This window comes from Gadus macrocephalus, chromosome 21 (genome assembly GCF_031168955.1).
Source record: "Gadus macrocephalus chromosome 21, ASM3116895v1".
NCBI lineage: Eukaryota > Metazoa > Chordata > Actinopteri > Gadiformes > Gadidae > Gadus > Gadus macrocephalus.
The window spans coordinates 6496853-6521852 of NC_082402.1; the positions used below are offsets into that span (position 1 = coordinate 6496853).

General features: G+C 40.9%; 1 protein-coding gene across 2 annotated transcripts in view; it reads left to right on the forward strand.

Annotated features, from left to right (window-relative positions):
- vrtn (vertebrae development associated) overlaps positions 1 to 4270 on the forward strand; it is a 4560-nt gene extending 290 nt beyond the window's left edge. The window contains exons 2-3 of one of the 2 annotated variants that reach the window (XM_060042248.1): positions 391 to 731; positions 1106 to 4269. In XM_060042248.1, coding sequence (XP_059898231.1) covers positions 420 to 731; positions 1106 to 2893 — 2100 coding nt within the window. In that variant the 5' untranslated portion in view covers positions 391 to 419 and the 3' untranslated portion in view covers positions 2894 to 4269. Of the gene's footprint in view, positions 1 to 390; positions 732 to 1105 lie in introns of both variants that reach the window. The other variant, XM_060042249.1, reaches the window with a different exon arrangement.
- The last annotated feature ends 20730 nt before the right edge of the window (positions 4271 to 25000 follow it).

Consider the following 25000-nt stretch of genomic DNA (forward strand, 5'->3'; position numbering starts at 1 on the left):
CCTGTTGCTCTTCTGCTGGCCAAAATGAGTTCATGTCCCGGAGTAGGCCAGTATCTGTACAGTAGCCATTAGCCAATGATCCAAATCATTAAAAGGTTCCAAGATGTATGTTCGTTTCTACTACAAGTCACCAGATGTATAAACTACTAGGATTTTTTTTCCTGGATCTCAAAGTTAATAAAAGTTGCTTTTTAATCGTTAATATTAAGTCTGGATTAGCTGACGCTGCGTAGGCTATTGTCTGTACACATTAGGGCTCAGAACATTCGACCTCATGCTGGGTTCAGCTAGCGGCTTACTTAATATAAACATTTATTTATCCACGTCCAACCATCTGTGTTATTGTCTGGCTATGCATGTTACTTAATGATACAATTTGTTTGCATGCAGGTTCATATTGGTTTGGATCCTCGGCAGGCATGATTCAAAGGAAGGAGGTGGTGCTGTCGGTCCTGGGCGAGCTCCAGGAAGCTACCGAGAGCTCTGGCCTGGACGCCCTGACAAGGGTGGCAATTGAAGTGCAGCTGGTCCTTGCACAGTTCCAGCTCCCGAGCAAGCCCTGCCAGGATTTCCCGGAGTGGACAGGCATCGATGAAATGGCCCATAGCCTGTTCCCAGCGGACGCGCCCTCTGGTCTCCTTCCCCTGAACTGTAAAGGAGAAGGCAACCTCCTGTTTGATGCAGCCAGTATGCTGTTGGTTGGAAGCACCCGCCTAAGTTTGGAGCTACAGGTTAGCATTATTGGTTTCGCTATTCTTGAATCCAGCAGTCCTACTATTCATCAAAAGACTGATTTGTTTCCATTTTTATTTATTTTTACTATTTCAACAATTCTCAATTATGCATTTATGCAACAACAAAAAACACCTGAGGAAATGTTTCGTTTTACATATGCCACATGCATTTGTATTTGTTCAAACACACTGTATCTAAGTTAAAAAAAAACCTAAATGATGGTTTGCTGTCTCTTTGAAGAAATAACGACATAGCAATCATCTGTTTCTATTTTGTTGCTCATCAAGAAATAACGTGGTCTTTGATTTGACACTTAAGCAGTGTATTGACTTCAGTTCTAATTTTGTACTGCTAATGTGACTGCCTCCAGGTTAGGACCGTGCTGGAGATGCTGCTGTGGAAGAGGTACTACCTGTGTGGGATGATCGACTCCAAGATCATGCTCCAAGCAGCCCGCTTCAGCCTATGTGCAGAGGAATCCGAGGATATGCTCAACCTGCCTGTAGCTGTCCTAGAAGCCATCTTTGACGCAGATGTCAAGGCGTCCTGCTTTGCGGGTTCATATGCCAACATGTGGCATGTCTACGCCTTGTCTTCGGTGCTCCACTCCAACATCTACTCCATCTATCCCATGTTCAACCCAAAGATCCGCCCATATTTCAACAGACTCATACGTCCCAGGACCTGCCACAACAATCTGAAGCCGGATACCCTCCACATAATGTGGTCTGGCATGCTACAGTCCGGCACAGTCTTCAAACCCAACAATTTTGTGGCGTTGGTCAAAACGAGTGACCTTAAGTTTGGGCCGTACGGGTTCTCCGCACGACAGAACCATGGGCAACCGAACCAGGATTCTCCAGTGTCCTACACCAACCTAAAGGACAAGAATGACATCGGCAAGAGGACCCTCCATCGCTGGACGAAGCAGACCGAGGAGAATTGTCAAAAGTCGACAGCCAGGTACAAGGCCAAACACTTCCTGCAGGCCTCCTATCTGGAGGGAAAGCTCAGCCCTCTTCAACAGTTCAAAGAGATCTTCCCAGAGATCTCAAGGTCCACCTATTACAACTGGAAGCACGAACTAGTGATGGGCTCCGGGGTTACCTACTCGGCAACATCCTCCGCCGGTGAGGTTAGCCCCGAGAGCACGGAGCAGGAGACCTGGTCCTCGCCGGAGCCAAAGCAAGAAGAGCCAGACCACCATGAGAGTGTGGCCACCATGTTTGGTCTGAACCTCGGGAAGCTGGACGGAGAGCGGGCCCAAAACGTGGCCCATATGCAGGAGGCCAAACGCTGTCTGCAAAACTGCATTGCCATGAACACTTCCCTCCCGTTCCGGTTCTTCAAAAGAAATTTCCCTGGGATATCACGATCCACCTACTACAACTGGAGGAGAGAAGCCATACTGTTCCATCGGGGCTACAAGACCGGTGTCGGTAGCAGTGAGGAGGGCTCTGATGCTGACAAAAGCCAGAGTCCAAAAAGCTTCCTGCCCCATCCTGCCCATGCCGACCCCAACCACCTCGCGGTCCCAAGAGTGAAAATTTGTCGAAGAAATCACAAAGTATTCACGTTTGCATACACGAGCAAGAAACAGCTCAGAGATGCCGCTAAGATCCACGTACAGGAGTCCAAATGGTCCCTAGCTAAGTTCAAGCTTAAGTACCCATCCATGTCTCCATGCTTCTTCTGGCGGTGGCGCAACAGTCCAGGCTCCAACAAGAAAAATAAGAAGGCCAGCCCCACCGTGATGCCCGAACCTGAGGGCCTGGGAAGCATCCCTGCAGAGATGGAGGATGAGATGTTGCAGCGGAGATTACATTACCAAAGTATGCCCTCCACTGACCCAAGCCCAAATGCGTTGGAAGCGTTGGAAGATGGCACCCAGACATCCCTTGATGTCCCTTTCCCAAGATACCCTCTACCCAACCCTCTTCCCAGCCAGACGCAAATCACCGACCAAATGTTTGTGATGGATGTCGTGGCCCTGGCAAACTTCAAGGCTAAGGCCAAGCTGTTCCTGCAGCAGCGGTTTGAAGAGAAGGCTTTCCCTACGTTCAAAGAGTTCAGATCGTACTTCCCCTTCACACCGCGCTCTACCTACTACATGTGGAAGAGAGCCCTGCATCACGGCGTGTCACTCGTTCATGGATAAATGCTAAATATTCACTTGTTTTTATTTTTTCCATATTTTCCTAGAATCAAAAAGATGCATGATTTCCAAAATTTCTTACTAAGATACTGTAAAATGAACTGGCCTTTGTGATACCGTGTGCCACCTTTTAATACTTTAAAGCATCCCCAGCTAGGCATTGCTAAGGGAAATGCCTGTTGTGTGCCCTGATCTGTCCATCCCCCCAACATGTCATCACTACCTCATGGACTGCACCTGTGTGAATGGAGGGTTGCATGTCTCTCCTTCTGCCCTGCCTGACTCCCTACAGGCAAAAGGCAGTTCAAAGTCACTTTTAAAAGGCTTTTTGTTTAAAGTTGTTGTTATTTTCCTTTTGGGGGAGGGGAGGAAATCCTTTCATTCCAATTTAGCCATAAGCCCGTTATTTCCTATTTTGTAAAATAGTTTTGTTTCAAATGTTGGCGCTGTAGTTTGCCTTTTTAATTTTTTACTCACTAAATGATATGCCTTATGTGTAGACGCTAACTTGACTCCACAAAACAATCGGTGCATGACATTTTTCTGTATACAGGGTTTATTATGTACACAGGGTGATTTTTTTTTTTATACTGTGCAATACTTACACACATCAGGAATTCACTTGGTGAAAAAATATGTTTACGGGGGTTCAAGAGGTTTGGCTGTTGATGGATTGTCTCTTTTTTTTTTTTTCTAAACCATTTTGTTATTGCCATGCCTGGTGGTGAATTTAGTATACGATTACCTGTATTTGCACTAAGTACGTATGTCACATATTGAATCTGACTTGATGAAAATTGTCTAATTTAACCAGCACGTTTTCAGTTACCAGTGATGCTTTAAAAATCCTAGTTTCTTTATTTGTGACAAAAATGCCTTTTGTACAATACCTCTTACAAGAAATCGCATTAAGCTATGAAAACCCATCATTATGATGAGTCGCTTTAGGAACTTGCACAGAACCCTTAGTTTACATTTGTGCATGTATATTTATTTCCTCACTCGTTGTTCATCTGACTTATGCGACAGCTCGCATTATGTTCAATGACTATAAGCACAAAATTTGTACTGATGTTAGATTATCACTAAACCATCCCACCTATTCAGCCTTTCTCCCCTTTTCTCTGTTCTAGAGAACTAGGTCTCACCATTTGCTTTCCTCAATGTTTCCAATGTATCCTACTGTTTAACAAAATAAATACAAATGGTGGTGGCTTTAACAAGATCCATGTCAAATAAATAATTGTAGCCTTTACGCGTCACGGTTTAAAAGAATGAACAAATGCACAGCAACTCTTGGAAGCTCAACGTCGCGACGGACCATTGTCTTCTGTAAGCCTTTCAACATAGGTGCTCTGCTCCACAATCTGCTCTCTGCGACTAAAACGGGGGGGTTACATCACACCACTCCAAGGCCATTCTATTCTAGGTGTTTCTTTTTTTCCCGTCTCTGCTTGGAGCAGGCATTGTGGTTATGCTAACGATGGTAACGGCTGAGAGCGAGAGATGTATTGAAGACGTGAGGGGGTTGGGAGGGGCAATTGAATGCGTAGAGATTGAGGTGATAAGGCCAGGCACAGCCAGGGTGGGGGTAGAGAGTGGGAATTTGTGTGTGTGTGTAGAGTGAGAGGGGCAGCCTGTTTCTCACCCGGGCGGGTGGGGTCAAAAGTATTGAGCATTATGTTTCAGGTCACCTTGTTCTGGTCAAACAACTTCAGGCACTGATGTGAGAACTCGGAAATGTACCATTCCTCAAGACACTCCTCGTCCCACATAGAAAGAATCAAAAAAATATATGTAGCTCCTATGCATATGAACTGAATGTCCATGAGAAATGGACGTCACAGTTCTGCTGATACTTGAAAAAGCAGAGGGTTTACCTAGGGATTCTACGGGGTGTGTGTATGTGTTTGTGTTTCTTTGTGTCTGTGTGTGTGTAGTGGAGAGGAGATGGGGGTTGGGTACAACACGGAATGGTGAGATAGTATTGGTAACTAATGAAAGGGTTGGATTCCCACTCTCATAACATTCCCCGTATCCTATATGTTCTTCAAATTTGTGTTAATGATTGTCTTTTACCTGGCAAGAAATGTGAAATTTTCTGGAGTTTCTCCAAGTCAGAATTTTCTGTGAAAATATAGTAACCAGGGTGCGGGAAGTGGGGGTGCTTAGGGTGCTGCAGCACCCCCCCTGACGGCCCCTGGCTGTAACTGCAAGTGAGAAAATTTTCTGAACAATTCAATACTTTCTTTTTTTTTTGTATAATTTTATCATACATGATTTTTCATTAAATTATTGACATCCACCCTTTTTATATTTATCATATTATCATTTCATTTTATTTAGAACATTGTCTGTGTAGGCTGACGTTGGCAATGACGCACAACGCAGAACTGTCCATAGCTGAATATGGTACTATGCTGATTTTACATTAGCATGTTGGTGTTCAACATCTGTTGTAGTGAACATTCTAAAACTGGTGAAAAATGTTGCTGCCATATTAATAGACACGTTGAATGTTATCGTTTTGATTCTGGAATCCCGCACGTAAACTGGTTGGCAAAAAAAGAGCAAAGACGGACGGTTCACTTGACGGAGAAACCGTCACTTTCCTCATATCAGAGAACTCGTAAATCTAGATGAAAATTAAGGCTTTCTTTTATTGTCACTTTCCTTTGTAAACCTTTAGAAATAACCTCCTATATCCTTGTTATAACGCTGTGTATAATCCCGGACCGCAACAGCTTGTCGGCATGTTGTTAGTGTGTGAAATTCAGCACAGTATCAGCCGAATTGACTTTAATGTCCACATTGTTTGGTTGCTAACGTTGGTGAATAACAGTGGCTAGTGGGCAGAACTCTTTTTACACACCAGTAGAGTGTTTATCAGAGCGTTGGTGGTTTATTGGTGGTGGTTAGTGAGGTCCCCCCTTCACTTTAGGCGTCTTTGAGTGTTATTAATTATTATTATTCTTCATGTTTAACCTCTGTTTTCCTTTTATTCCTAGTCTGTTTTACATAGTTTTGAATGATGACTATGCTCTGTAAGGTGACCTTGGGTGTCTTGAAAGGCGCCTCTAAATTAAATGTATTATTATTATTATTAGAGCGGAGCCCTGAATGTGACGTCACCCGTCATCTCGTCTCTGTAAACAATGGATGTTGCGCAGCATTTATTATGACGTCATTATATAGACTCTCTCTCAGCACCCCCCCCCCTTCGGACTGACTTCCCGCGTCCCTGGTGTTGTGTTGTATTCGATACATTTCGAAGGGGTCACCCCTTATGGGTTTTTTATGACGACAGATAAAAAACGACAATGTTACCCTTTACGTTTCATTTGATAAAAACGACAGTGTTACCCATTATGTTTTTTTTTCCCATGATGACTGATGAAAAACAACAGTGTTACCCCTTATATTTTATCGGACAATATTTATTTATTTTTCAAATATGTTTTATTTCATGAAGACCAATAGAATACGATAGTGTGTTACACCGTATATTTTATTTGACAAAGACAACAGTGTTACCCCTTATGTTTTTTTTCATGATGACCAATAAAAAACAACAGTGTTGCCCCTTATGTTTTTTTTCATGACGACCAATAAAAAACAACAGTGTCACCCCTCAAGTTTCATTTGATAAATACGACAGTGTTTCCCCTTATGTTTCATTTGATAAAAACGACAGGGTTACCCCTCATGTTTCATTTGATAAAAACGACACCCCCTTGTTACCCCTTGTGTTTTTTTTCATGATGACCAAAGAAAAACAACAGATATGAATAGCATGAAATAGAAATATGAGTCTTCCAACAGAGGACAACAACCTGACTTGAACCCCGGTCTCCAGGGGCTTAGCTCACAGCTCTCTCCACTTCCCACTGAGATCAGGCAGAGTGCACTCCACTGCACCACTGAGGCGATGACAATACACAATAATCAATCATGAAATAAAGAGGATATAAATGACATTAAAATGAGCGTGTGTATTTCTATTATTTCCCTTATGTTTTTTTTCATGACGACCAATAAAAAACGACTGTGTTACCCCTTATATTTTATATGACTAAGACAACAGTGTTACCCTTTATGTTTTTTTTCATGACGACCAATAAAAAACAACAGTGTTACCCCTTATATTTGTTTTCATGACGACCAATAAAAAACAACTGTGTTACCCCTTATATTTTATTTGACTAAGACAACAGTGTTACCCTTTATGTTTTTTTTCATGACGACCAATAAAAAACAACAGTGTTACCCCTTATGTTTTTTTTCATGACGACCAATAAAAAACGACTGTGTTACCCCTTATATTTTATTTGACTAAGACAACAGTGTTACCCTTTATGTTTTTTTTCATGACGACCAATAAAAAACGACAGTCTTACCCCTTATGTTTTATTTGATAAAAAACGACAGTGTTACCCCTTATGGTTTTTTTGATGACGGCCGATAAAAAACGACAGTGTTACCCCTTATGTTTTATTTGATAAAAATTGACAGTGTTACCCCTTTTTTTTTTTTTGTACTATAATTGTGCAGTTCGGAGGAGCTGGGGATCGAACAACCAACCTTGCAGTTACAAATCAACTTCCCTACCTCCTGAGCTAGGCCGCCCCGTAATGGATAAACTACGACAGTGGTACCACTTATGTTTTTTTTGATGACGGCCGATAAAAAACGACAGTGTTACCCCTTATGTTTTATTTCATAAAAAACGACAGTGTTACCCCTTATGTTTTTTTTGATGACGGCCGATAAAAAACGACAGTGTTACCCCTTATGTTTTATTTGATAAAAATCGACAGTGTTACCCCTTATGTTTTTTTTGATGACGGCCGATAAAAAACGACAGTGTTACCCCTTATGTTTTATTTGATAAAAAACGACAGTGTTACCCCTTATGTTTTTTTTGATAAAAAACGACAGTGTTACCCCTTATGTTTTATTTGATGACGGCCGATAAAAAACGACAGTGTTACCCCTTATGTTTTTTTTGATGACGGCCGATAAAATACGACAGTGTTACCCCTTATGTTTTATTTGATAAAAAACGACAGTGTTACCCCATATGTTTTTTTTGATGACGGCCGATAAAACACGACAGTGTTACCCCTTATGTTTTATTTGATAAAAAACGACAGTTTTTTATCATTATGTTTTTTTTGATGACGGCCGAAAAAAAACGACAGTGTTACCCCTTATGTTTTATTTGATAAAAAACGACAGTGTTACCCCTTATGTTTTTTTTGATGACGGCCGATAAAAAACGACAGTGTTGCCCCTTATGTTTTATTTGATAAAAAACGACAGTGTTACCCCTTATGTTTTTTTTGATGATGGCCGATAAAAAACGACAGTGTTACCCCTTATGTTTTATTTGATAAAAAACGACAGTGTTACCCCTTATGTTTTTTTTGATAAAAAACGACAGTGTTGCCCCTTATGTTTTATTTGATGACGGCCGATAAAAAACGACAGTGTTACCCCTTATGTTTTTTTTTATGACGGCCGATAAAAAACGACAGTGTTACCCCTTATGTTTTATTTGATAAAAAACGACAGTGTTACGCCTTATGTTTTTTTTGATGACGGCTGATAAAAAACGACAGTTTTACCCCTTATGTTTTATTTGATGACGGCCGATAAAAAACGACAGTGTTACCCCTTATGTTTTTTTTGATGACGGCCGATAAAAAACGACAGTTATGTTATGTTTTATTTGATAAAAATCCACAGTGTTACCCCTTATGTTTTTTTTTGTACCATAATTGCGCAGTTAGGAGGAGCTGGGGATCGAACAACCAACCTTTCAGTTATAAGACAACTGCCCTACCTCCTGAGCTAAAAGTGTTACGCCTTATGTTTTTTTTGATGACGGCTGATAAAAAACGACAGTATTACCCCTTATGTTTCATTTGATGACGGCCAAAAAAACAACAACAGTGTTACCCCTTATGTTTTATTTGATGACGGCCGATAAAAAACAACAGTGTTACCCCTTTTTTTGATGACGGCCGATAAAAAATGACAGTGTTACCCCTTATGTTTTATTTGATGACGGCCGATAAAAAACGACAGTGTTACCCCTTATGTTTTATTTGATGACGGCTGATAAAAAACGACAGTGTTACCCCTTATGTTTTTTTGATGACGGCCGATAAAAAACGACAGTGTTACCCCTTATGTTTTATTTGATGACGGCCGATAAAAAACGACAGTGTTACCCCTTATGTTTTTTTTGATGACGGCCGATAAAAAACGACAGTGTTACCCCTTATGTTTTATTTGATAAAAATCGACAGTGTTACCCCTTATGTTTTTTTTGATGACGGCCGATAAAAAACGACAGTGTTACCCCTTATGTTTTATTTGATAAAAAACAACAGTGTTACCCCTTATGTTTTTTTTGATGACGGCCGAAAAAAAACGACAGTGTGACCCCTTATGTTTTATTTGATAAAAAACGACAGTGTTACCCCTTATGTTTTTTTTCATGACGGCCGATAAAAAACGACAGTGTTACCCCTTATGTTTTATTTGATGACGGCCGATAAAAAACGACAGTGTTACCCCTTATGTTTTTTTTGATGACGGCTGATAAAAAACGACAGTGTTACCCCTTATGTTTTTTTTGATAAAAAACTACAGTGTTACCCCTTATGTTTTTTTTGATGACGGCCGATAAAAAACGACAGTGTTACCCCTTATGTTTTATTTGATAAAAAACGAGTGTTACCCCTTATGTTTTTTTGATGACGGCCGATAAAAAACGAGTGTCACCCCTTATGTTTTATTTGATGACGGCCGATAAAAAACGACAGTGTTACCCCTTATGTTTTTTTTGATGACGGCCGATAAAAAACGACAGTGTTACCCCTTATGTTTTATTTGATAAAAATCAACAGTGTTACCCCTTATGTTTTTTTTTGTACTATAATTGCGCAGTTAGGAGGAGCTGGGGATCGAACAACCAACCTTTCAGTTATAAGACAACTGCCCTACCTCCTGAGCTAAAAAAACGACAGTGTTACCCCTCATGTTTTATTTGATAAAAAACGACAGTGTTACCCCTTATGTTTTTTTTGATGACGGCCGAAAAAAAACGACAGTGTTAGCCCTTATGTTTTATTTGATAAAAAACGACAGTGTTACCCCTTATGTTTTTTTTGATGACGGCCGATAAAAAACGACAGTGTTACCCCTTATGTTTTATTTGATGACGGCCGATAAAAAACGACAGTGTTACCCCTTTTTTTGATGACGGCCGATAAAAAATGACAGTGTTACCCCTTATGTTTTATTTGATGACGGCCGATAAAAAACGACAGTGTTACCCCTTATGTTTTTTTTGATGACGGCCGATAAAAAACGACAGTCTTACCCCTTATGTTTTATTTGATAAAAATCGACAGTGTTACCCCTTATGTTTTTTTTTGTACTATAATTGTGCAGTTAGGAGGAGCTGGGGATCGATCAACCAACCTTTCAGTTATAAGACAACTGCCCTACCTCCTGAGCTAAAAAAACGACAGTGTTACCCCTTATGTTTTATTTGATAAAAAACGACAGTGTTACCCCTTATGTTTTTTTTGATGACGGCCGAAAAAAAACGACAGTGTTACCCCTTATGTTTTATTTGATAAAAAACGACAGTGTTACCCCTTATGTTTTTTTTGATGACGGCCGATAAAAAACGACAGTGTTACCCCTTATGTTTTATTTGATGACGGCCGATAAAAAACGACAGTGTTACCCCTTTTTTTGATGACGGCCGATAAAAAACGACAGTGTTACCCCTTATGTTTTTTTTGATGACGGCCGATAAAAAACGACAGTCTTACCCCTTATGTTTTATTTGATAAAAATCGACAGTGTTACCCCTTATGTTTTTTTTTGTACTATAATTGTGCAGTTAGGAGGAGCTGGGGATCGATCAACCAACCTTTCAGTTGTAAGGCAACTGCCCTACCTCCCGAGCTAAGCCGCCCCATTCTTGATATTCAACGACAGTGGTACCATTATGTTTTTTTTGATGACGGCCAATAAAAAACGACAGTGTTACCCCTTATGTTTTATTTGATAAAAAACAACAGTGTTACCCCTTATGTTTTTTTTGATGACGGCCGATAAAAAACGACAGTGTTACCCCTTATGTTTTATTTGATAAAAAACAACAGTGTTACCCCTTATGTTTTTTTTGATGACGGCCGATAAAAAACGACAGTGTTACCCCTTATGTTTTATTTGATAAATATCGACAGTGTTATCCCTTATGTTTTTTTTTGTACTATAATTGCGCAGTTTGGAGGAGCTGGGGATCGAACAACCAACCTTTCAGTTATAAGACAACTGCCCTACCTCCTGAGCTAAAAAAACGACGGTGTTACCCCTTATGTTTTTTTTGATGACGGCCGATAAAAAACGACAGTGTTACCCCTTATGTTTTTTTTTGTACTATAATTGCGCAGTTAGGAGGAGCTGGGGATCGAACAACCAACCTTTCAGTTATAAGACAACTGCCCTACCTCCTGAGCTAAAAAAACGACGGTGTTACCCCTTATGTTTTTTTTGATGACGGCCGATAAAAAACGACAGTGTTACCCCCTATGTTTTATTTGATAAAAATTGACAGTGTTACCCCTTATTTTTTTTTGTACTATAATTGTGCAGTTCGGAGGAGCTGGGGATCGAACAACCAACCTTGCAGTTACAAATCAACTTCCCTACCTCCTGAGCTAGGCCGCCCCATAATGGATAAACTACGACAGTGGTACCGCTTATGTTTTTTTTGATGACGGCCGATAAAAAACGACAGTGTTACCCCTTATGTTTTATTTCATAAAAAACGACAGTGTTACCCCTTATGTTTTTTTTGATGACGGCCGATAAAAAACGACAGTGTTACCCCTTATGTTTTATTTGATAAAAATCGACAGTGTTACCCCTTATGTTTTTTTTGATGACGGCCGATAAAAAACGACAGTGTTACCCCTTATGTTTTATTTGATAAAAAACGACAGTGTTACCCCTTATGTTTTTTTTGATAAAAAACGACAGTGTTACCCCTTATGTTTTATTTGATGACGGCCGATAAAAAACGACAGTGTTACCCCTTATGTTTTTTTTGATGACGGCCGATAAAATACTTATGTTTTATTTGATAAAAAACGACAGTGTTACCCCTTATGTTTTATTTGATGACGGCCGATAAAAAACGACAGTGTTACCCCTTATGTTTTATTTGATGACGGCCGATAAAAAACGACAGTGTTACCCCTTATGTTTTTTTGATGACGGCCGATAAAAAACGACAGTGTTACCCCTTATGTTTTATTTGATGACGGCCGATAAAAAACAACAGTGTTACCCCTTATGTTTTTTTGGATGACGGCCGAAAAAAAACGACAGTGTGACCCCTTATGTTTTATTTGATAAAAAACGACAGTGTTACCCCTTATGTTTTTTTTCATGACGGCCGATAAAAAACGACAGTGTTACCCCTTATGTTTTATTTGATGACGGCCGATAAAAAACGACAGTGTTACCCCTTATGTTTTTTTTGATGACGGCTGATAAAAAACGACAGTGTTACCCCTTATGTTTTTTTTGATAAAAAACGACAGTGTTACCCCTTATGTTTTTTTTGATGACGGCCGATAAAAAACGACAGTGTTACCCCTTATGTTTTATTTGATAAAAAACGAGTGTTACCCCTTATGTTTTTTTGATGACGGCCGATAAAAAACGAGTGTCACCCCTTATGTTTTATTTGATGACGGCCGATAAAAAACGACAGTGTTACCCCTTATGTTTTTTTTGATGACGGCCGATAAAAAACGACAGTGTTACCCCTTATGTTTTATTTGATAAAAATCGACAGTGTTACCCCTTATGTTTTTTTTTGTACTATAATTGCGCAGTTAGGAGGAGCTGGGGATCGAACAACCAACCTTTCAGTTATAAGACAACTGCCCTACCTCCTGAGCTAAAAAAACGACAGTGTTACCCCTTATGTTTTATTTGATAAAAAACGACAGTGTTACCCCTTATGTTTTTTTTGATGACGGCCGAAAAAAAACGACAGTGTTACCCCTTATGTTTTATTTGATAAAAAACGACAGTGTTACCCCTTATGTTTTTTTTGATGACGGCCGATAAAAAACGACAGTGTTACCCCTTATGTTTTATTTGATGACGGCCGATAAAAAACGACAGTGTTACCTCTTTTTTTGATGACGGCCGATAAAAAATGACAGTGTTACCCCTTATGTTTTATTTGATGACGGCCGATAAAAAACGACAGTGTTACCCCTTATGTTTTTTTTGATGACGGCCGATAAAAAACGACAGTCTTACCCCTTATGTTTTATTTGATAAAAATCGACAGTGTTACCCCTTATGTTTTTTTTTGTACTATAATTGTGCAGTTAGGAGGAGCTGGGGATCGATCAACCAACCTTTCAGTTATAAGACAACTGCCCTACCTCCTGAGCTAAAAAAACGACAGTGTTACCCCTTATGTTTTATTTGATAAAAAACGACAGTGTTACCCCTTATGTTTTTTTTGATGACGGCCGAAAAAAAACGACAGTGTTACCCCTTATGTTTTATTTGATAAAAAACGACAGTGTTACCCCTTATGTTTTTTTTGATGACGGCCGATAAAAAACGACAGTGTTACCCCTTATGTTTTATTTGATGACGGCCGATAAAAAACGACAGTGTTACCCCTTTTTTTGATGACGGCCGATAAAAAATGACAGTGTTACCCCTTATGTTTTATTTGATGACGGCCGATAAAAAACGACAGTGTTACCCCTTATGTTTTTTTTGATGACGGCCGATAAAAAACGACAGTCTTACCCCTTATGTCTTATTTGATAAAAATCGACAGTGTTACCCCTTATGTTTTTTTTTGTACTATAATTGTGCAGTTAGGAGGAGCTGGGGATCGATCAACCAACCTTTCAGTTGTAAGACAACTGCCCTACCTCCCGAGCTAAGCCGCCCCATTCTTGATATCCAACGACAGTGGTACCATTATGTTTTTTTTGATGACGGCCGATAAAAAACGACAGTGTTACCCCTTATGTTTTATTTGATAAAAAACAACAGTGTTACCCCTTATGTTTTTTTTGATGACGGCCGATAAAAAACGACAGTGTTACCCCTTATGTTTTATTTGATAAAAAACAACAGTGTTACCCCTTATGTTTTTTTTGATGACGGCCGATAAAAAACGACAGTGTTACCCCTTATGTTTTATTTGATAAAAATCGACAGTGTTACCCCTTATGTTTTTTTTTGTACTATAATTGCGCAGTTTGGAGGAGCTGGGGATCGAACAACCAACCTTTCAGTTATAAGACAACTGCCCTACCTCCTGAGCTAAAAAAACGACGGTGTTACCCCTTATGTGTTTTTTGATGACGGCCGATAAAAAACGACAGTGTTACCCCTTATGTTTTTTTTTGTACTATAATTGCGCAGTTAGGAGGAGCTGGGGATCGAACAACCAACCTTTCAGTTATAAGACAACTGCCCTACCTCCTGAGCTAAAAAAACGACGGTGTTACCCCTTATGTTTTTTTTGATGACGGCCGATAAAAAACGACAGTGTTACCCCTTATGTTTTATTTGATGACGGCCGATAAAAAACGACAGTGTTACCCCTTATGTTTTTTTGATGACGGCCGATAAAAAACGAGTGTCACCCCTTATGTTTTATTTTGATGACGGCCGATAAAAAACGACAGTGTTACCCCTTATGTTTTATTTGATAAAAAACGACAGTGTTACCCCTTATGTTTTTTTTGATGACGTCCGATAAAAAACGACAGTGTTACCCCTTATGTTTTATTTGATAAAAAACGGCAGTGTTACCCCTTATGTTTTTTTGATGACGGCCGATAAAAAACGACAGTGTTACCCCTTATGTTTTATTTGATAAAAAACGAGTGTTACCCCTTATGTTTTTTTGATGACGGCCGATAAAAAACGAGTGTCACCCCTTATGTTTTATTTGATGACGGCGGATAAAAAACGACAGTGTTACCCCTTATGTTTTTTTTGATGACGGCGGATAAAAAACGACAGTGTTACCCCTTATGTTTTATTTGATAAAAATCGACAGTGTTACCCCTTATGTTTTTTTTTGTACTATAATTGCGCAGTTAGGAGGAGCGGATCGAACAACCAACCTTTCAGTTATAAGACAACTGCCCTACCTCGTGAGCTAAAAAAACGACAGTGTTACCCCTTATGTTTTATTTGATAAAAAACGACAGTGTTACCCCTTATGTTTTTTTTTGATGACGGCCGATAAAAAACGACAGTGTTACCCCTTATGTTTTATTTGATAAAAAACGACGGTGTTACCCCTTATGTTTTTTTTCGTGACGACCAATAAAAAAATGACAGTGTTACCCCTTATGTTTTTTTTCATGACGACCAATAAAAAACAACAGTGTTACCCCTTATGTTTTTTTTCATGACGACCAATAAAAAACAACAGTGTTACCCCTTATGTTTTTTTTCATGACGACCAATCAAAAACAACAGTGTTCCCTTATGTTTTTTTTCATGACGACCAATAAAAAGCGGAGCCCTGAATGTGACGTCACCCTTAATCTCGTCTCTGTAAAATGGATGTTGCGCAGCATTTATTTTGACGTCATTGTATAGACTCTCTCTCAGCACCCCCCTTCGGACTGACTTCCCGCGTCCCTGTGTATTATGAATCCAGAATCCCATTGCTAAACCTTTTGGCAGGGTAAAAAAGACAATTCAAAGTAAATCATCCCGGAACAAATTAATGGTCACACAAGACTAGCATGAAGACTCTCTATAGGATGTGGATCCTGAATCACAATGGGTCTATTTAAATATTAATCATGCAGGCTCAATATACTTGTTGTAGCCTACGTCACAAAGTCACATCTGCCACCTTTATTTATTTTTTATTTATTCAGATCCCCATTAGCTTCCACAGCTGAGGTCGCTAATCTTCCTGGGGTCCACATAAAACAAAAGAAAATACACGTAAGCATAAACATACATACAGTACAAAAACGTATCAATGTCACAAAAGTTAGAAACACTGTAACAATTCAATACATTGTAGGCCTAAAAACAGCATTAACCTCTTAAATAAAAATAAAAAGTTCACAAGTAGGCCTACATCAAGCAAATAGAGAGTCATTCCTGTTGTGTATTCCCTCAACATCTGTTTCAGTGATTTTTCTTGACTATATTTACCCTTGACGCTTCTTATGCTAATGGAAAAGGAATTCCACTGACTGACGGCTCTGAAAAGGACTGCCTTGTTCAGTTGATTTGGTTTTGGCTGTGGGAGGTAAAATCTGCCTTTTCTGACCAGTAGTCATGTAACTGTGCCTTGAGCCTGTCTGAACAAGATGTTCTGAAAAAAAATCGGGTTTCCTATCAACAACAGCATTTTGGGTAAACAATAAACATTAAAAGACTAGATGTTACTTTAGCCTCAACCGTCAACCATGACAGACTGTTGTGCATCTTCATGACATTAGTTCTAAAAGTACATTGAAGAGCCAATCTTGCAGCTCTATTTTGAGCCAGATGGAGTTTCTTGATGTTTTTTAGCGGCGCTGGCCCACACAAGCCCAATACAGTAGGCCTACCCTAAATTAGAGAAAACTAGAGCCTGAATCACCTGATTCCTGAAAAAAAAACAGGCCCATCTCAAATCTCCCATTTCTGTCAAAAGTTCTGGAAAAAACAGTTGCAGCACAACTCCAGGATCACCTCATACAACATCACTTGTTTGAAAAATTCCAGTCTGGTTTCCGCTATGGCCACAGTACAGAAACAGCCTTGGTCAGGGTCACAAATGACCTCCTGATGGCAGCAGACACCGGCTCCCCATCTCTCCTCATCCTCCTGGACTTAACAGCTGCTTTTGATACGGTTGACCACAATATTCTCCTTCACCGCCTGCAATACACCATTGGACTATCAGGAAATGTAAAGAACTGGTTCACCTCGTACCTCACTGACAGAACTGAGCACGTTGCCCTGGGAAAAGCAAAATCACACACCAACAACGTCACCTGCGGTGTCCCCCAGGGCTCGGTGTTGGGCCCCACACTGTTCTCACTGTACATGCTCCCCCTGGGTAGTGTCATTAGCAGGCATGGCTTATCTTACCACTGCTATGCTGATGATACACAGCTCTACATCAGGACAACCCCCACTTCTTCTGCCCCTCTGCCAACATCCACACTGACCACCTGCCTGGAGGAGATAGAGGCGTGGATGAAGCTCAACTTCCTACAACTTAACAGCCATAAAACGGAAGCCATCCTTGTTGGCACGCAACATCAGCTCCGCTCCCCCACCACCACCAATATCACCTTCTCTGGCAAAAACATCCCCCTTTCCACATCCGTCACCAACCTCGGTGTCAAAATGGACCCACAACTTAATTTTGACACCCACATCAAACACCTCTGTAAGACAGCTTTATACCACCTCAGGAACTTCGCCAAACTCCGCCAATTACTCACCCTGGCTGATGCAGAGAAGCTCGTCCATGCCTTTGTCTCCTCCAGGTTGGACTACTGCAATGCACTCCTCATTGGGATCCCTGGCAAGAGCATCCAGAGGCTCCAATACATTCAAAACAGTGCTGCCAGGGTCCTGATGAGGGTGCGCAAGCATGACCACATCACCCCCATCCTGAAATCACTGCACTGGCTCCCTGTCCCACTCAGAATTGAGTACAAGGTCTCCCTCCTCACCCACCAGTGCCTTCACGGACTTGCCCCCCTCTACCTTCAGGAACTCCTCACCCCCCCGACAAACTCACGTACACTCCGTTCAGGATCCACTCACACCCTCCAAACCCGACATACGAAGCTGTGCACCATGGGTGATCGGGCCTTTTCTGCTGCTGCCCCTAGACTATGGAACGCCCTCCCTGACCACCTGAGGGCTCCACAGACTACAGCTCTTTTTAAACTGAACCTCAAAACCCTTCTCTTTAAAAGAGCATTTAGCTCAACTTTCTTTGAGGTTCCCCCTTTTAATGGTTTTTTGTTATTTTTTTCTCTGAAGCACTTTGAGATTCTTGAATATAAAGTGCATTATAAATAAAATTTATTATTATTATTATTATTATTATTATTATTATTATTATTATTATTCCTGACTGAAGGTGTCATAGTAAGAGTCTTTTCTAGTCATAGCAATAGCTGTCCCATTTTAACGGCATTTAATCAATATGGTCCGACCATTACAATTGATCATCTATTATAATGCCAAGTAATTTAATTTCATAATTTCACCTTCATTTTGGAAGCACAGCAGCATCGGAAGGTTAGTGCGTTAATGTGTGTTAAATTATTGTGTTGATAGTAAAGTATTTTTTTGTGGTTATAGTAATTCATAGTGTAAGTCATCATCATTGTTGGGAGCCATTATTGGAAACGGACTCAGCATTTGTCTCACGATAGGTGGCAAAACAATGTTTTCCATTAGCCTAATTGCAGTATGTTTGTTTACATTAATTTAGGATTTTACATCAGGCCTGCTACAACTATTTTATATCCTCTTGGAAGGGCTGTGCGTCTCCAACAATTACCCCCATGATATTGACTAAAAATACTGCCTGCTGAGACCAGGTCGGGTTTGAAGGCAGCATATGCTTTCGTTGGTCGAGATATCCCTGTGCTCCGAAGAAGAGCAATGGCCAGCAGACCCCTGTTTGTGTAAAAAGGTGAGCTGTGTTTAATTTTTCAACAGTAGCATTTATTTATTCTCGAATGAAAAAGAAAAGTCACAGAAAAATAAATACATAAAGAAGCAGTTAGTCAGAATGACCAACAGGGGGCGCCATTATGATACGCCGTATCGCTGTATTGGAATTCCGTCTCAATCCTTCCTTTACAAGTAGGAAGTAAATACTCCAGAGGAGGATTCTGCCTGGCTAGACATTCTTTAAAAGGTCCATGCTAGACATCACAGCAGCAGGATGTACACTTTTTCATCATGTTGTTTCTATTTTGGGAATATCTGCCTTGATGTCATTATTTAGGTTGACTCGTGTCGTGTGGCATACGAGACGATCGAGTGCCTTGTTAAACACACACCAGGATGTGTCCAAAACGGAGGCACACACACACACACACACACACACACACACACACACACACACACACACACACACACACACACACACACACACACACACACACACACACACACACACACACACACACACACACACACACACACACATATATCATGAGACCTCTGGAGATCAGGATTGACCATCTGACGTTGACCTAGTTGAGCCCATAAAGAAAGACACACTGCCTGCCGGGTGCGTCTAATTTAGCCGGTTATAAGGCCTATATGGCCAAGGGCTGGTGGGCCATTTTCTCTTTTTCGGTTATAATAACATAAAAAAATATTGTCTTGACCAAAATACTTAGGTGTTCGTTGTTGAATATATAAAACAGTCTATTTGACTTATCTGTGTATTTGGGGAACCCGGTTTATAGCAACATTACACTTTCGGTGATTATAGCATCTTTAAGGTTGCGTTCTCGACATCACTATCATGACATTGCAACTCCTCCATTGGTTCTTTGGAAGTAGCGAGGAAATAATGAGACTTGGCAGGTAATGGGAGCTCCAAATTCCAAAGACTTGCATATCGCCTTTAGTTCCAAAAGACTCAGCGATAATGCCCATCTCATCAGAGCTGCCAAACACGTGTATCAGTAAATAAAAAGGACACATGGGCCTTGCCCTGCCGGAATATTTCTGCCAATTAGGCTGCCCGCCACTCAGAGTAATTCTCAGAAGTAGTCTATTCGTTTAAAATAGGTCTACTGAGGACGACAGCGTTTTTTAAAGCGATTTATGCCACAACCATTTATTTCATTCTATTAAGAATGTATAATGTATAGTTATTCTCCCCTGTGTATGAACAATGTGACCAGAGATTTACTGGAATAATATTTTATTATTACTGATCCAAGTAGCCTACTCAGACACGACCAGGCAATAGCGTCATACAGTTAATTGGATACGATGTATGCCTTAGCCACTAGGTGGCAGTAACATGCTTTATATAATATGAAGACGGATTCAATCGGATTTTTCACTTCTTGCACTTGCACATGCACATTCTGATCACACACAGATAGGTTGAGACAAAATCAATCGTTAGTTTCAGTGCTCACGGTCTCTAGAACATTTGTGTTCGTGATAACTTCATTAATATCAAAAATACAAACTTGAGAAAGGCATAAAAACGACTGAACAAATCAGATCCAGCGAGGGCTTCAATTACTAAATAGAGATTTTCTTGAATATTGTGAGAAAAAGCATACTGGTCCCTGTAATCCAGGGTCAATTGGGTTTGGTGAGCAGATCCACCCAACGCGCCTACTGCAGTCTGCAGCGTCAACATATGGAAATCCCCCCATTGACGCCACTCGGAACTATAACCTACGATGAAAAAAAAAATATTATAGGCCTTTGTTGAAACCATTTTGTTATTGTTTTACAACGCTTAAGTGGCAAACATATTGTTTTGTCTGTGATTCTGAAGAAACACAATATCCGGATTTCAAATAAGATAAACTTTGTATGAAACTAAATTGACCACGTCCTATTTCTAAATGTGTTGGTTGCATTGTTACATTATACTAAAATACACTTAACTTCTGTTTTAGCAAGTCAGCATATCTGATCACTCACTAGATATGATTCTTTGCACATATCACAAACACACACACACACACACACACACACACACACACACACACACACACACACACACACACACACACACACACACACACACACACACACACACACACACACACACACACACACACACACACACACGCACACACACACGCACACACACACACACACACTGGAGCCAGCCATCGGAGACCTGCATCGACAACTAAATCGACAAGCTCTGTTTCCCAGTTATTTTCTGCTTTCGTCAGTTTCTGCTTTGTTTGCCCACTTGATCTTCAAACATCTCCGTTAGTTTTCGGAAACTACGTACGGGGATGAAGGAAATGGTGATGGGGCTTAGATGTTGGATAAATAAAGGCACAGAGGGTCAATCTAAGTACGAAGATCCTTTAATCTTCCTTCTCTTGGGTCTTCCGGTTTTGAACTTTATTGACGACGCAAAACTGTTTCATATCCTTGGTGGGTTCATCTTAATTATACATGAATAAAAACATCGGTGAGTGTGTCTGTGTCTGTTTCTGGTTGTATGTCTATCTATTTATTCATCCATCTAAAAATACACATGAATGCAAATGCAGAAAGCCAATGCAACTGAAGTAGAGGCACAAAGGCGACCGTGTCCTTGTTGTGATAAGACTCTGTGAGGGTGGATATATCGCACAGCCTGAGTATGTAAAGATGAGATGCAGCAAGATAAATGATAAAATAACTGTAGAGGTTACCCTGATTTCAAGTCATTAGTGATCCTGTTGCTTTGGTCGTAGTAGTACCTTTGAGTACAATCAATATGTACTGTTTATATCAGGAGGTAGCTCAGGAATAACATTGTATATGGCCAATACTCCAACTATTTGTCCAATTATAAAACCTACCTTGTTTTTAATAAGACAACATTGGGCAGTAAGTTTCGGCCCCGCCAGTTTAACCTTCAGTTATGACAATGCATTATATTATAATTGTTGGCAACAACTTGATATGGCTCGCATGCACAGCTGTGATTAAAAACAGTAATTGTTAATCATGAAGCTATTGCAGTGGTAGTACTGCAGAGCTGTGGAGACAATGAGAACTTATTGCTGGAATTGGTTCCAGCAGAAGCAAGTGGCACAAAGTGAAAAGCTGTGATCCATTTTGGAAAAGGCGGATGACACTGTCATTGTTATTTTTATTATCTCAGAAGACGTAAAACCCCTGCGTTGTATTTTTCAGAGGCCAATCGAAACCTGAAATCACTTTAGTGTCTTTGTGGATGAGAATACTGAACTACTTCATGGGAAGATTAGTGACACTAGAGAATACTGGCAGACAACATAAGCTCTTGCAGAGATACACACCATTATTCAGTCGCCTATGCACACCTCAATCACAGCATGAACTTACACTAATCCTTTAAGATCTGCTGCACCTCAGGGTCAGCACTCAGATGAGATGACAGGACAGGGGAGGAGGGGGAAGAGGGATGAGAAGATTAAAGGAGAAGAAGAAGAAGAAGAGAGGAGAATTGAGGAGAAGAGAAAGGAAGACAAGCTAGCAGAGGAGAGAAATTTAAAAGAGCTGAGAAGGGAGGGAAATAGGAAAGGATCGAAGAGGAGGAGAGAGAAGAAATGAGAAGAGAGAGGGCCACCCATCACAAACAGTTTATGCATCTGCACTATAGAGAAGCCATTGTTGACCGTACCTGTCACTGTCCTTGTCACAATAAGAGTCACAACAATCCAATATCCCTGTCTGCAGATCACAAGATGTGACACTATAGCACGCAGGCCAAGACCTCTATTGTGTTGAACTTGGTTAGCCTGCCTCGCGTCGATATGAGCCTTGGAAGTTAGGGTTTAAAAGCCTTCAAACAGATACAAAACATCTGCTCACAAGCTCACAAGCTAGCTGTGCATTGCCAGTAGTTGATGGACTGTGTGTATGGTGGGCATAGATCAGGGACAACCACACACACTCACACACAGACACACAACCTACACCATGAGAAATGATTAGCCCTGTCAACTCCAATCCTGTGTGGTGTTCTTCAGGGGAAGGTGAAGAAGTCCCAAACGTCTGTCTCATTGCGTTCCCTCCTCTGTCACACACACGCACACGCACACACACACACACACACACACACACACACACACACACACACACACACACACACACACACACACACACACACACACACACACACACACACACACACACACACACACACACACACACACACACACACACACACACACACACCTATCACTTTGGAAGAGTCAGCTGACTCTTGATACTCTATTCTTTCTCTTTCTCTCTCGCCCCGGCCCAAAGAAAGAGAATATCGCTGAGTGGTGGAAAAAGCCTATGTTAAGAGAGAGAGATGTAGAGAGAGAGAGAGAGAGAGAGAGAGAGAGAGAGAGAGAGAGAGAGAGAGAGAGAGAGAGAGAGAGAGAGAGAGAGAGAGAGAGAGAGAGATCCTGGCATAGTTTCCATCATCATGCATCGGCAATGTGTCTTTGATGGAGGGGAAGTCTAACTATGTGGAAGAGAGACAGATGCTGAGCATGTCGACACACCTCAAATACTAAAATGTCTGCATTGGTTTAGAGAAACACATTCTGGCTGAGCACATAAAACAGACAACCTTGCAGAGAGGTTTGTTATGAGCATTCATTGTTCACGTGAATATGTGCTGCTGAGGAAAGTGTGTTTCTATTTGGTTGTGTGTGTGTGTGTGTGTGTGTGTGTGTGTGTGTGTGTGTGTGTGTGTGTGTGTGTGTGTGTGTGTGTGTGTGTGTGTGTGTGTGTGGCATATACTAACTCACTATACTTCTCACATGGAAATCCAAACATAAAGGTGGATTAAAAGGGGCATACATACACAGAGAGAACCCAGTATATAATTGTATGCACTTATCATACATATATCTGTATATGTCCTTATTCAAACGATAATGTCTAACCCACTTCAACTAACAAATACAGATCCATGGCAATTCATCTATTCTACAAATCAATCTCCAGATGGGAATGAAACGCACCCTTTGAGGGACAATTCGGGGTCGGTTTCATTTCATTTATTCATTAGGCTTCATTTATTTCCTTTGGCTGGAAATTAAACATAGTTTCACCCGCTGGGACTGAAGTGGACGGGAGCTAAGCTGTCAGCCACGCGTATTGACCGCCGTATCGCTCTTTATGAGCGTCGGGACAGGCCGACTCAATCTCAATAACGCCTGCCTCGACACAGACGAGCGACGTTAAATTTTACTTGCTGTGGAATGTAGGATGACAAGGAGGTGGAATCCGTGTGTGTGATGGAGCCACCGCTGGCTTTTTATCTTACCTCCTGATCTAGTGTCTCTCTCTCTCTCTCTCTCTCTCTCTCTCTCTCTCTCTCACACACACACACACACACACACACACACACACACACACACACACACACACACACACACACACACACACACACACACACACACACACACACACACACACACACACACACACACACACACACACACACACGCTGTGGGTTTATGGGATTTTAATCAACTCTCTTTACCACTGCAGGCTCTTCAATGCCCAAGGTGAAAGAAAACCAATTGAAGGCATCACAGCAGTGCCTCCATAAGCAAAGTTATCACTTCTGTACAATTAAAACAACACAGCAGGAGAAACCACTCGCAGAAACGGCTAGGGTGGCTAGGCGTAGAATGCAGATCTCAAACGTTTATTCCCTTCATCTACAGCAAACGCAATTATTGAGCGTTGCAGCTTTTCAATTACCTTAACTAATTCTAACCCTTCGAAAGCATTTAATCTTATCTAGGCAGATATCCTCAAAAAATAGCTCTTGCCTTTAATGTATTTTTCTTCTTGTGGGCAAATAGAATGCAAAGTGTTGAAAAACAACATTTCTTTTCATCTTCGTATTTCCTCGATTTTGTTTTTGCGTGTGTGTGGTTTTGTTTACCAGGCAGTCGTCGGATTTTACTTGTGTTGTACGCTCGCACAGACCTCGTCATCGTCACCCGAACACCGCGGTACGGAGAGAGAACCAACACGTCGCTGCCTGTGATGCATCCAGTATCACACGCCTGGGGGGTTAGCAATTAGAGCTGTCGCTGTTGCTAAAAAGTGTGCGTGTGTGTGTGTGTGTGTGTGTGTGTGTGTGTGTGTGTGTGTGTGGGGGGTCTAAAAATACTTTGTTTTTTCCCGGAAAAGACTTCCAACTTCAAAGCCCATCAGGGTAATACAGTGTACACAAAAACCCTGCCGAGCTGAACTCAGTAGCATCTTCATGTCGTACTGGAGGTGGAGGGAGGAGGGGGGGGGTGGGTGTTACAGTGAGACTCTTGT